General features: G+C 37.6%; 1 protein-coding gene across 1 annotated transcript in view; it reads right to left on the reverse strand.

The window, feature by feature from the left end:
- Positions 1-2,457: 2,457 nt before the first annotated feature.
- RAPH1 (Ras association (RalGDS/AF-6) and pleckstrin homology domains 1) overlaps positions 2,458-14,715 on the reverse strand; it is a 75,887-nt gene continuing 63,629 nt past the window's right edge. Inside the window, exons 7-14 of the mRNA XM_041403281.1 lie at positions 13,523-13,682; positions 12,325-12,446; positions 10,576-10,641; positions 9,038-9,181; positions 7,734-7,844; positions 5,140-5,238; positions 4,425-4,545; positions 2,458-2,851 (exon numbers count right to left, since the gene is read on the reverse strand). Of these exons, the coding sequence (XP_041259215.1) occupies positions 2,691-2,851; positions 4,425-4,545; positions 5,140-5,238; positions 7,734-7,844; positions 9,038-9,181; positions 10,576-10,641; positions 12,325-12,446; positions 13,523-13,682 (984 nt within the window). The 3' untranslated portion in view covers positions 2,458-2,690. The remainder of the gene's footprint in view (positions 2,852-4,424; positions 4,546-5,139; positions 5,239-7,733; positions 7,845-9,037; positions 9,182-10,575; positions 10,642-12,324; positions 12,447-13,522; positions 13,683-14,715) is intronic.

Genomic DNA, 14,715 nt, shown 5'->3' on the forward strand with positions numbered 1-14,715 from the left:
TATGCATTTTGGGAAAAGTTTTTCTTAATCTTAGATATATTTGAAAGAAGGTGGTGTTTTCCTTATACCCACTGAAGACAGCCATCTTCACAGTGAACAAATTAAACATTCAGGACACAGAAAAGACTATTGGGCATCTCAGGAGGGGGGGGGCCCTCCCATCTCAACAGAATCAAATAAATTTCAACATCCAGAAACAGTCTGTGATACTTTCTTTACAGAAGAACCTTGAGAGAGTTTCATTTGTCCTTTTTTTGTCCTTATAATTATGTGATGTCCTTCTGTGTATCTTGAGAAATTATTTATTGCATACTGGCAATTCCTATTTGTAACATGCATCTTCATGACTATCTGGAACTCTTAAAAAAAAGCTATAAAAACAATAGTATCTCTTTTTATGTAAACTGTGCCCTTTTTTTTTAGCTATTTTTTTTCCTGAGAAAACAAACTTTTGCAACTGAACTGTTTGCCATCTCTTTTCCCATGCTTTTGGACTGGTTACCAAATTTAGGTCAAATATGATAGATCTCTAGCAATCTCAGTATGTTTTCGACCTCAAGAAATTATTGGGAACTTACTGGTAAATGAGGGAAAAATGGGCAGAACTCATTATTAATTTGCTGAGGCACTAGTACAACACCCTGGCTGGAAAGAGCACCAATGCATCTGCCTGCTGAGACACAGCATGCTCTGTTCTGCCCTGCCTGCCCAGGGGAAGGAGGCAAGGCTCACAAGGTGGGAGAGAGCTGTTGCACAAGGGGAAGGGACATGCAGGAAAGTTCTGCCACTCGGCAGCAACCTGCCCACATGAACTTTTTAAGCCAGCTCTGACACCAAAGCACTGTAGCAAAGCTGCCTCTGAGGTAACTGGAGACTAATCTGACTAAAGCACGTCTCAGTATCACTGGTAACACCTTCCCATGTAAATTATAATTCTTGAACACTGCTGTTGCCTTTCTTGCTACACAGTTTAACATTTTCCACTGCCAGTGTGATTTCCTAGTTATTCAAGTTCCCCGGGCCAGATTTACACTGTAGTTTCACTGAAAGTAAATTTGTCACCAATTCACTCAATTGTTTAAACACAGCTTCTGTAAGTTTACACAGTTCATTTCATTTGGATTCTCTGGAAGTTTTAGGGCAACCCATTTACCTGTGTTATGCATAAGGTGAAGAAATATACCTTTTCTTGGATTTGCAGAAAGGAATTCAAATTGATGAAATCTTGATACATGGATAGCTTCCTCAATGCAGGAAGCATTCTGAGTATTTTATTTTTACCATGGCTTTAATAATGTAGCATAAAAATTATTGGGGTTTAAATAAGCAATTGCCAGCAGCACTACAGACTCGATAGAGAACAACAGTAACTCCAAGGCAGTGAACTTCAAACATTTGCTTAAAATCTCACAGCCAGCGTATGTACCAGCAGGATTTACACTGAACCCAAAACTTGAGGAAACAGTAACATTATCATTCTCACAGCAGTACTCTTTCACCTCTGTTGGATAGCAAATGCCCCATCTCGTGCAGCTCACTCCTGCAGAAATGATGCATCCTATTCGCACACAGGAGCCATCTGCTGATGGACATGCACCATGTGTTGCACTCATGCAGTAGGAAAACTTGGACCACAACTTAGCAAGCTACATTCCTGGACTGAGTACTACATTACTATTAGAATCAGACAACTTCCAAGCCAGCAGGCATTGAAGAAAAGTTATGAATCCCAAAGGATGCAGCCATGTCAGCTTTCACACTGTCATATGCTTTCTCATTTGAAAAGGAGATGTGTTATCTTAGTTTTAGTTATTTATCTGAAGCACCAGTGCCAGGTGTATTGGCCTGTGGTTTTGGTTTTAAAAAACCTCCTTCTCTAGCTTGAAGCTGGGGTCTGGGGGAGATTCAGAACTGACCGAAGTACTGACAGCTTCTCGTAGTGCACTTCCACACGTAGCTGCTACAGTTAATGACACCAAGGCTGTTCAGGAACCTGGCGATTCCTTCAAACCTGACAACCAACAGCTTCAGCAGAATTTCTCCTGTGCGTGGAAATCTTCCCCAGGAACTACAACAGTTAACCATAGAAAGAACAGAAAACTAACCAAACCACAAGAGACCTGAGCCCCAGCCTCAATGGGTTGAAGTCTTCTGTAACTCTACCAGCAACAGGAGATAGCGTATCTGCCTTAATCCACAACTGCTGACAATGTCAGTACTTTTGTTTTGACCATACCTGAGGTTACTGGCTCCATTTCCACCTAACACAAAACTTTTGAGTAAAAACTACGGAAGGACTTCAAAATATATATGCCTGCTTTCAGGCCCCAGTTATTCACATCTTTACAAAGGAAAGATGTGGCTACTTAACTGGAGAAAGATCTTAGTGAAAGAATTTCATTCAACTTGTTAACAGCTTATCTTTTTATTTTGTCTTCATTCAACATTAGTAAATAAGACTCTGTGAGAGGGGCTGTATAATGCCTTCAAAGAACAAAAAGCTTCTATGCACACAAATAAAAGAAAGAACAGAAAGCTGCAGGGCTTAATTACCTGAAAAAGTGAATCCTAAAAAACAATTATATAGCAGTGTAAATTAACCATGTAAAACAGAGAAGAAATGCCACTCAAGACAGACGTGTAAGAGGACAACACCGTCTCACACATTTTGTTGGGCGTTGGTTCTCAAATTAAAGTCTTCTTGTTACCTTGCTGGATTCCTCCAGTTGAGTGCCTCGTTTCCAGGCCTCAGAGAACATGGAGCTGACAATGCTTTGGGAACGGACATGTCCAGCTGTCTGAGTGTCAGAAACCCCACTGTCAGACTGATTAGAATGATTTGATTGAGATTCTGTTCAGGAAAAAAGTTATGGAACAGTTAGTATATGTTTCTGGATGTAAGAGTAATGTCAATACAATGCAACTCTGTGACTTGTTAAACATGTGCCCAGACGCCACCGCTTGCAGTAACGACTGTGTAAACTCTAGCTCACATCCAGGCCATTTCAACTGATGTCTGGTATTAACCAAACCTGAAGCTGCACAAGGATGAGAGCATGTCAGATACATTTTGAAGTAAAATCACACTGCAGCTGTATGGGTTCTGAACCATGCCACATTCCTGCACTTTGGGAAATGCCCCATTTCATGCAGTGCATGCAGCCTACTCTCTCCAGCACTCCCTTCCAGCACAATCTTAAAAATGTACCCTGGGCACAGGCTGTGGACAGGCAAACTGCACCAGCCAAGGCAGGACACTGCTTCCAACAGCCCATTCCTCAGCACAAGAGAAGGGCTGGTGTGCATCCTGCAAGTAGCCAACATAAATGATGCTCTGGGTCCACAGGGTGTCTTGACAAGACAGCAGCAGGCAGAGCCAGATCAATTTATTCAGCCTGGCACCTGCTTACTGTGTAATCCCAAAGTGTCCTGGCACAGGCTGGAATGAAACTTTGGCAGAACATGCTTGGCTAGTGAGCTGTGGCTCAGCTCCCTACAAGAATTTATACTTTATCAGAAAAACACCCAGCTTGGATGGAGAAATTGTCAGTGACCAAGAATTTACTGCTATGCCACACAGTTGAAACAACAAGGTACCTTCCCAGTTAGGCTGCATTTGCTTAGCTCGTTCTTACAGGCTACTTTCTGAACCTGTGCAATTCAGTAGCATTACTTTCCAACCTGTATGTGTGGCAGACAATACACCTTCACATAACAGCAGATTTTCAATAAAGAACCTAGACCCTGAAGGTTCTGAATAATCTACCAAAGAAAGCATCAGTCAGCTCTGAACAATGAAATTACACTGTATAAACTATTTATCAATTTTTAAACTGTTACATGCAACAAGAAACCAGCCCCAGTTCTGCTGAGAGATAAACAGGAGCACATTAATGCACGCATGCACAATTTGACATGGGAATAGAAACAGTATTTTCAAAGTTTCCTCTAAAGAGATTGTGTGCATCTTTGCCTTTGGGCAGGGGCTTGTTCTCATTTTCCAATTTCAAATATTTCAGTCAACAAAGCAGTTTAAGAACTACGTATATATGTTCTAGGCATCATTACAATATAAATTTGATTTTTCAAATAGGTGAACATAGAGGCATCAGGAATTTGAAATTATATTTCCTCCTCCCAGTATAAGAAAAACATTGGTTTTTGAAGGTGAACAAGAAACTGCTGCATATTTCAAATACAGACATCACTGCAAGTAATACAGCGAAACAGGTTTTTACCTGTATGCATATATATAGATATACATGTACAGAATGTTACAGATAAAGTCTATGTTTTGACTAAACATAGCATAAAAGACTTTGGAGAAACAGTCCATTTTCAGCAATAGTCTCTCTTGAGGCATCTAGACAGCAGATAATAAAGGCAATTCAATCTCTGTATTATGAGCTAGATCACATTGTTACCTGGCAAACTAGATGAGCTGGAGCCTGACTTGATACTGGAGCTAGACAAGGAGGTCCAGTCATATGCTGATTCTGTTCTCTTCAGTGCTTCCTGATAGTTCATGTAAAGCTGCTTCCCATACTAAACAAAATCACAAACAAGTTTAACAACTCTATATAGGCTGTACACTCTCTTCAGACTGTTGAGCTCCACCTCTGGCTTCTCTATTAAGTCTTTCCTCCTGCCAGTCCCCCCAAAACAACACAGGCTCTATGTTAAGGAGTTCAGGTAATAGTAATAGTATTAGTGAATTGCTGAAAGAAAGAAAACCAATTTATTTATGCTAGAAGAGACAGTGTCAAGCAAGAAATGGCCCAATGAATACACTAAGACAAGCTGAGGATCTTGAAAATCAACTCTATTTTCTAAATTCTCTTTTCCCATAAGCCTTCTTTTTTAAAATCTGAAAGGAGCTGGCTAAAATCTATCTGTGATGTCAGACCTGTGTCATGTGACAGGGGTGCAGCAGAAACAAGAAGAAAAGGCCCAATTACTTAATTATTATAACAAAGCCTCTAACAGTTTTGCTATGGAATGAAAAATGTAAGACGATTTTACAGTTCATGTTCAGAATAGTTAAACAGAGGGAAGTGAGATTTACCATGTATTTTGCTAAGTAACTGTAAATGGTTTTAAGCAGATGATGACAACACTGCAGGACTGCCTGGGGGTTACCTTAGCAATGCGGATGCCATTGATCCATTGGTGTAGAGTTCTTACATCATCGCAGCAAAGATATTTGATGTACTGGGACTTCTTCTGGATCTGAGGATGCTGCAAAAAAACTGTGCATTCTCATCAATGTTTTCATAGCTAGGAATGCAAGGAAAGCATTTAGCTGTTGATGTCTACAGAGATAAACCTAATGCTGGAAGCTCTTCAACAGTAGTGTGTATTTAACCCCACTTAAAAATGTTCCAGAATATTTCAGGAGGTGAATTTCAATGGGGATTGCTTGACACACACATTTGGAAGTGTGTCCAGCACACACTGATTTCAAACACTAAGAAAGGGCTAGTCTTTCACTATTCTAGGGCTGTAGTACTTTTGACCCACCAAGAGTCTTCTGTACCTATGGACTGACTCACCACTTGACAGAGACAACTGATGTTTCACCTTGCTCCCACATAAAAATCCCCCAAACTAGAGGAAAACAAACACACTGGTCTTCTCTACCTTTGCAGGCTTAAGTGAGACACTCCGCAAGTGACACGCTGTTAAGCACAATTCTATTTTCAGCTTGTAGAGCCTTCAAGGCTCCCACCTTACTGATATCTCTCAGCTATTGGGGTAACTGAGCACCCCAGTTCTTAGAATTTCCTCTGTTAGCTGACAGCTCAGTGACACAACAGAGTTTTGCTAGAGGACTGTATGCATTTAAGTTTTACTGAAGACTGTTTGAAACATATATCCAAGAACTTCTAAGCTTTTTCAGAATATTCTATCCTGCTGCCTTCTAACACAATTATTTTAAAATGAACATAAGATGTTTATGTCCATAAGAGAATATATATAACAAACTTTCTTATGATAGTAGATAGTATTTTTCACTACCAGCCTCCTACACATACATGTTGTATAACAAAGAAGAGTCTGTAGAAGCAAATACAACTACTTCGCCAGCTTCTTTCTGGACTTGTTCAAAACTTTGGTTATACAGAAATAAAAGAATTTCTTAGAAATCTGACATTTTGGACCAAGGAGCTAACTTTATATACTAGCACACCAATGTTACATTTAACAATAGCAGAGCACCTAATGTGAGCATACTAAGTTTTGATATAAACAAAGGAGTGAAGATAAATCCAGTCTGAACATCAGTAGAGAATTGGGCCTTCAGTCTGTATTTGCCATTTACCTGTCCCCAAGGAGAAACTTCCTAGTTTAGTGAACTTTGTGGCACAAGACTCTATTTTAAAAACTGTGTGGCTTCTATACATTAGTACTAATTGAAAATATTGATCTAACATTATAAGAACTGATGAAGGCAGAACCGAATCCTGCTTAATATCATAATTTGGTGATTCATCAGTTCCACATAGAAAATACAGCTTCATTGATATAAGCTACCCAACTAAATCTACCCCATTAATTTACCTGGGGACAATTTCTACACATCTTTGTGTCTTCAGTAACGTTACCATTAAATTTGATGCTCAGATTGGCGATATTTTTAAAAACTAAAATCTACTTTGTATCGTCAGAAAGTCTGAAAATAAAATTTACTATTAATCTGTCCAAATGATATAGATGAAAGTGACATGTAAGTAGAAAAGTCAATTTACTTCAAGGAATTTATATATACCTACAAATAACTGATTTTGTTTTTTTTGCATTCAGTGACCTATAAGAACGTGGAAAATACTTCCAGTTTTAGCTGTGTACTTTCTCACCTAATATCATATCCCATATTTAATACTCTGTGTCTCCTCAGTGGGCTCAAAGACATGTTTCCCTGTCCACTGGAACATGAAATCCTTTTTCAGGCAGTGGACAGGCAACCACACACTCCAGGCACAGTAAACAGTCTAATGTACTGACATGTACAACACCACATGAGCTCCAGGGCAGGGAGGGGAAAAGTGCACTATAACCACACCTCTTGTTACTGACACACGAAGATGTGTTATTTGCCTGAACACAGTGTGAAAGCCTGTTTTAAAATAGCTTGGTACCCAGCTATCTTGCAGGAACTGACACCATTCTGAACACTAGGTGGGAGTCAACAGAAACTAGGAGATGTGTTGATTCAATTAAAATAACTTTATGAACTCAAGTCATTAGATGCGTTTAAGATCAGGTCACCAGTTTTATAACAGTTTTTGCTACTCATTCTTTCTGCCTGGCATTTATACTCAGAAGATATCTCCTCTACAACATCCCTTTTCCCTCAGGTTGGTTTATTAAGGGTAGACTTGAATCTTTAATATTAATTTCTCCACTACTCTGGACCTACACTGAGAAGATAACTCCCTGAAATTAGCATTTCAAGAGGCATTATCTCTTTGAACCTAAACAGTTGTAAGGTATAGAGTTGCCAAATGGAAAAGAAGTCTTTAGTGTATGCTTTAGAGTGTATGAACAATTAAATAGACTGGGACTCATAAATCTGGAAATAAAACAATTCAGGGCAATATGAAAACGGCAACAACTGCTCACTAACTGTTCACATTGTATACAAGAACTAGAGGAAAATTAGATTAAAAGCAGCTGATGGTTCAGAACAAGCAAAAGTGTATTCAAAGTACAGCCAACTGCAGCAGTGTTACCTTTAGCACTAAACAATAGTCTGTGGGTGCCTTGTATTTGTTCCGATAGTCCTGTCCATAGTAAACACTGACATGGTCTAGCTGTAGGAAGCACACGAGATCCCGTGACACCTAGTAAATACAAAAATGGTCATTTGCAAGGTATCTTTATAAAAATTCACACACATTGACACAATCTGTCTAATGTTAAGATCCAATACTAGTTAAGATCTAGTTAAGATCAAATATTAGTTTCAATCTGATTCAAAAACTACTGACACAGGAAGGGGATACAGCTACGCATAAACTCTTTCATTACAGCTTCATTTTTAACCGAATTCACTCTGGTTTTGGTGTTTTGTCTGCATTTTGCCTTTTGACATTTTACATTGGACTACTACAGTTTACTCAAAGCAGGCATCAGGAGAAATTAAGTATGATTGGTTGAGCAGGAATTTATCAGCTGCTGGTTATTTTTCACCTTGGTAATAATCAAGGTGTCCAAATTCCAGTGTGACTGTAAGTAGAATTCTAAAGATGTTTGGCACTGAGTGTAGGGCAAAGAATTTCAAAAGGCTACTCGCATACAGATTGTTTTAATGAAGCAAAAGATTACAGAAAGAACATCTGACATGCATTCAGCTCTAAAGGGAGCTGTCCTGCTGATAGAGGTTTCCTTTTCATTCCCAGATGTGTGGGAGGTGGACTTCCTGCACTGGGAATCATCTGATGCTGTCAAGACTGATGGATTCATGGATGACGTGAACTCACAGTAGTTCAGCCTTGAAGCTGTAATGTATTTGTAGTGTCTTTCTACTTGTTCTGCATTACTGACACAGAGAACAGCAGTAAGTGATCCTGAAGAAATGGAATTACATATACCAGTTTCAAAAAATGTAGCACCAATTGGTCCAAAAAGAATCCCATTTATATGAACTAACCAAACATAATGAAATTATGCAGACATTGTGGAGTTGGTCTGATACTTCATGATCGACATTTGCAGAGCAATTTGGTTCTCCATCCAAATTCTGCTTCAGCAAAGACCAGCTTCTTAGCTCCACCAAAAGTTTTTTCTCAAGTATTTCTGAACAACTAACCTAAGAAGCAGTCCCCTGTATTCTTGTATTTTTAAACTTGGGTTACACCCTTCACATCAAGTGCTACCACAAAAATTCACACAGTATTTCCAGGATAAAGCCAGCATTTTAATTAAGGGATGTGGCACTTGGAAAAGCACAGCTAAGCCAAAACTTAAAGCCAACTCTTATGTGCACTGTTTACCAGCAATAAACAATTCAGAGCAATTGCTTTAAGTAGCATACCTTTGCCTTCCCTTTAGGGACATAGTAGATTCCAGAAGCCCGAAGAAGGAAGTAACGTTTCTTCCAAGATTTCTTACCGTCCTCTTTCAGCCACAAAACTCCCTCAATCTCTGGCACAGTTACAGAACTTCCACAGAAGCATTCCTGCCAATAAACAGAGCAGTTTGAGAAACAGACAGAACAGAGAGCATGCAGTGGTTTGTTTTGAATAACTGAAATTCTTAATCCAAGGAATGCACTTGTAGCAGGGACAGCTCTTTTTTCACATGAGATATGAACTGCAGATAAATCACAGAAGCAATAAGGTAATTCAGACAAGCATGATAGGTTGTCTCAGCATTTGCTCCATGCAACAATGACAGAAAAATCATTAGCAGCCACTGTAAAGATTTTCTGACCACTGCTTCTCAGTAATAGATCCCCATGGCTTTACTGGCTTTTAGGTCACCTTATCTAGCCTCATATGTATAAGCACACACAAACCTAACTGTGCATCCATCAGACACAGCTGCAATGCATTCAGGAGTACTTCACTGCCACTAACTGCCCACAACACTGCAACTTCTGCTAATGTTCTATTTACAACGAACTAGCAGAGAAAAGCAAATGCTTTAAATACACTCCAGATTAATATGCAGCACAGAGACTTATGAATAATCTTAGAAGACAAAAAGAGTTAAGCAGAATTACAATTCTCTGCATGTTAAGGCTTCAAACAATTTTTTCATCCACAGTATACATACATACACTTATTAAAACCCATATTAGCAATATATTAATAAATGCATATGCTACTTTTAATTTAAACTGTTTTAAGTTTAATCCAAAATTAAATACCCCAAATAACCCTTTGGGTAACTGTGCAAATCATAACCATTATTCTGGAAATCAAGTGGAACCTATGGAACTTCAGCCATGTCACAAAAGTAATTCGTTTTCAGCCTATGAAGGCTATATTTACTGTCTGCTTTTTTTGCTCCACACTTTTATGTTCTTATTTCTGTAAACTGGTTAATGTGTTTGATAATAATTAGTTTTCTGTCATGCATTTCTTAAAATTCAGTATTCTGGTTTCTTAAATTTTAAAATGTAATAGAAAAAAAATTTACTTCTTTATTATCAAAATTTGAAATATTAAATTAAACCAGTCTCCAGACCCATGCTCTAGAATTTTGTAGAAATGAAAATTTGGAAAGTGCTAGTAAAAATTCTCTAGCACCACAGGTCAAAAAACAGGTCACAAATTCAAATTTCAACTTGAAATTAATGGTTTTAGCCATAGCTAGAGGCAACCTCAATTTGATTATCACTGTGTATGGTATTTCTACTAAACTAAGTACAGAAACTTTTTTAAACTAATCACATTTGAAACAGTGTTACATTAAAAGAGCCATTTATCTCAAATAGAACACATTCCATTCACAGTCTTCCAGAATTACATTCTGCTCTGTCCATCAATTTCAATCACCACAACCTTTAGCAGTTTGTCTTCATGCTCCAAAATGACTACTGTGTCCTTTCTGGTTTGACATTCTTACCTCTAGTAGCACCTCTTTATTTCTGTCTGCCATCTCAGAGGTTTCTTTCTTCCCCAGAAGATAGTTCTGTAACAAAATAAATTTCCCTATTTCTTTAGGCATTCTGAAATCAAGCCAAATGGCATTTCTTGTTTACTTTTCTGTAGCAGTAAGAACAAAACTTTGTAGACTAATTGAAACTGTCAGACTACTAAATAATACATTGACGTAACTTATAACCATCTTTACCAGAAGTATCAATCACTCCGTACTCCTACCTAACAGACTCATAACAACAACATCCTGCTTTTCTAAGGATCAAACAGCTCTCTGTTACAATGCATCCAGAAATAAAAATACTGCGAACCTGTAAACACCACAATAAAAAAATATAAACAACCCCTGGAGATCTGTTACATACTGTCATTATTTCTGCATTCAAAGAAGCACACATAGAAGCAATGTACTTCTTTTCATCTTGGTCTGAGTTTTACTGAATAGAAATATTTATTTTCACAAAGAATTATAAATAAATACTAAATAAATAATAATAAATTCTAAACAAAATACTTGTCAACTTCTTAAAGGAACTTAACTATGCACAAGCACCGAATCTTATTTAATGAGTTTTTAACTCTTATTCAGTTTGGAAAAGACTGAGACAATGAAAAACATCTTCCCAATCCCTAGCTCTAATACTGGAAAAAACCCCAAATATTCACAAAGTTTCGCCAGTTCAATATTTTAAAGCAAGGAGAAATACTGGGTTTATACTGGTACCTCACTCTTGTGCCTACTATATGTACTGAGAGTAAACCTATAATCTACAAACTTTTAAAAAGAATGTATAGTTTTGCTGCTTCAGTGCAAAGCACTTGCATAAGACCTTGGTTGTTTCAGATCTTGCTGAAAAACAAATAAAATCAAGCAAACTGATGTCACATAGGACGAACACGCAAACTGATACCCAGTTTAAATCCAATACATTAGCATATAGATGCCATACAGATATAAAAATAATCTATAAACTCAAATGGGAATACATTAGGTAAGAGTTAAGACAGAGATCAAGTGATATTACAGACACGAGATCAAGTGAATTTTCAATACAAAGAAGCTCTTGGCTTCTTCCAAGAGCCACCTTCTGCTTTTCTGTTTCTTTTCCTCCACTCCCCTACAATACAGCAGTGCTGCCAGATACCAAGTCTGTAGCTACCATTTGAGAGAAGAGAGGTCTTTGAGGCCATTTGAGAGGAAGAGGAGCCTTTGATTTCTCAGCCAGGGAGCAGGAAACAGGTGAATATAGGCAGGGCCCGACTTCCACAGGAAGGGGCACACTGTCTCTTCTCTTGCCATTTGACCATGGAGTGGCTTTTCTCTTTGATTCTGTCTTCCCCTTCTTGCCAGCAATGCAAGAATGCACAGTGGAGAGACACCACTATTAGCAATATCTGTCAACACCTTTCTTGCATGTTTACATAATTGAGCAGCACTAAGTATGGTGTAAATCCCTGGAAACTGCCTGCCTTCATGTGCATTAAAACTGCTCATATATAAATTAGCTAACAGATTGCTTCAGCTCATGGCTGTCTCTTAAGGATTGACTTTGTGCCAACAACACTGTGGATGTACAGAGTGCTGAAGTGTAAAGTTGCCTGACATTTTAGCACATACACAAGTACCAAAATGAAAGTATGGAAATGAATGCTATCAAAAAAGTAAGAAACTGCCATCAGCCACACACACATTCAGTACAAACCTCAGGCTTACCTGTGGATTCTTGAAAAGTGCGTATTTCTCTATACGTTCCACGAACATTAGTTTGTTTTGACTGTCTCTTGTCCAGTTCAAGAGATTTTCAACTAAATTTTCATGATCTTCAAAGATCCTTTCTGCAACAATAATAAGTGAGGCAAATACATTGGAATCTGTTGCATTTTGTGACAGACATTAATCTGTAGTCATTTCTAAGAGACAAGGCATATATGCAGAGAAAATAGTGTTCAAGATCTACTACAGTGGGGAAGAAGTTTATGCTAAGAAAATAAAAGAACTTAGTCCACACTTCCAGACATGCTTGGTTTAATTCTTTTACATCCAGTCACTCAGAATGGACTTTCCGTTATCTTCAAGTTTATAGTTCCATCAACATATGAAATGTTTTAGTTTTTTTTTATCTGAGAGGGCCTACCATCCTGCAGGAACACTGCAGACACAAATGATAACATTTTAAAGTTTATGAGCACAAATAAGAAGGTTATCACATTTATGTGTTTTCTGGTCAACACAATTCCCAGAGGAATGGATCGGGCAGCTTTTTTGGCACAAAACTTCTTTCTACATCCCCAACGATCTCACTCATAAAGCATCAAAAAGTAGTGGGCAATGATCAGAAGGAAAACAAAATGCTTCTGAAATGCAGAATACCCATAGCTAGTACAGGTATTGCAAAGAAATCTGAAAACCGACACCTTCTACTTCCTATGATCTCTGTTGCTCAATAAATGATGTATTAACAACAGCCTCTGAGAACTTTGGTGCTCAGTCAAAGCTCTGAGCTTTGACTCTCCATTGAAAAAGTCACCACTAGTGCTAGAACTTCAGAATACTGAAAATAGACCAAAAAGAACAGCATAAAGAAAAAGAGGAAAATTTACTGAAATCTACTGAAAAAAAATCTACTGAAATGGTAGAAAATAGCTGAAAATACTCATTGCAAAATAAAGAAAAAGAAATCTTCGGGAAACCACTAGACCAACTTTCTCATCCTTTTAAACACACTGAAGTAGAATTTTCAGATCATTCTGAAACAAGTTCAATCATGAGCTTTATTACATGAATTAGCATTTACTACATTAATGAACAGGATGATGAACATTATGAAGACAAGTATTTAAATCATTATGAGAATGTAGACTACTGCTGCATCAATGAATAAGAATTAGAAATGCTTATAAGTATTACTTACCCATTTGCAATTCAGAGATGGTTTCCACTAATGACCAGTCTAAACTGTATCCACAATGTGATTTGTCCATCAGATTGTCTAATACTTGTCTCACTGTTTGCCTCTCATCCACCATCATTGTTTTTGAGCTGTCATCAGACATATGGACTCTGATCACCAACTGTTAAGCAGAAAATTAAGAAAACAAAAAGAAGGATTCATCTGCCACATTTCAAATAAAAATAAGGTTTCTAAGATCTTATTTATTCTTCTGAGGTTTTCTTACAGTAGCATAAAATTCAATGAAAACACTCCCTGAAAATGTAAGATGTCATAAATGATGGCTAGATATTTGTATCACAGACATTTAACAAGATACTGTTCTCCTTCAGCACAAGAAAGTAAATATAAAGGTGTTTCCAGCACAATGAGAAAGTGCTTCAGTTGAGTGTTAAGAAGGAAAAAAAATCCTTCCTGCCAAAGTGTCCTGATAATAAAGTGTCTTTCAGACAATATCTAGGCAGAACAAACATAGATGTAAGAGCTCTGCACAAGCTTACAAAGAATCAGAATTTTTCAGATGTGCAGTTTAAGCTTTCTGCCTGCTTCCTACAGTATTTTCTAAAAATGGTTATTATGTAAACAATATAGCAACATTAAACCTTACTTTTCTGGGAAATATGAAGTGGTAGTGTGAAAAAAAAAATCTGCTTTTAAAACACAATGGTTTTTCTTAGGCATTTTAAAGAGGTCACTGTCCAGTAACAAAAAAACAGCCATTTTTTAAACCAATCAGAAGACTAAAGAACAACAGATTTTTTTTGCCAATCATTATTTTTTCGATTTTTATATCTTGTTCAGCTGGAAAAGATAAAACCTACTAGCTGTAATACACTGGTACAATTGACTTGTTAATTTCCATCTTCCAGCCAAGACAGTTTTTCAGCTTTTGATCTACAAACAATTAATGAAAAAGGCATTTTAAGCTACTGAAAAACTTCTGTCATAAAATAAAAATGCTAAATTTTAAGGGCACTCTGTATTCTTTGAGAGTACATCGAGTAATGGCAGTAGACTTTCTCCATTTGGTAATCTGTCTTTAGTCTGGAATACTTCTCTTGCATTTAGCACTGGCAAATCCTGCTATGCATAATGGGAAAAGGCTTGTGAAGAAAAGGCTGTGAAGAAAACAGGCACAAATTTTAAATATGTGA

The sequence above is a fragment of the Onychostruthus taczanowskii genome, unplaced genomic scaffold (assembly GCF_017590055.1).
Source record: "Onychostruthus taczanowskii isolate IOZ18803 unplaced genomic scaffold, ASM1759005v1 scaffold20, whole genome shotgun sequence".
Classification (NCBI taxonomy): domain Eukaryota; kingdom Metazoa; phylum Chordata; class Aves; order Passeriformes; family Passeridae; genus Onychostruthus; species Onychostruthus taczanowskii.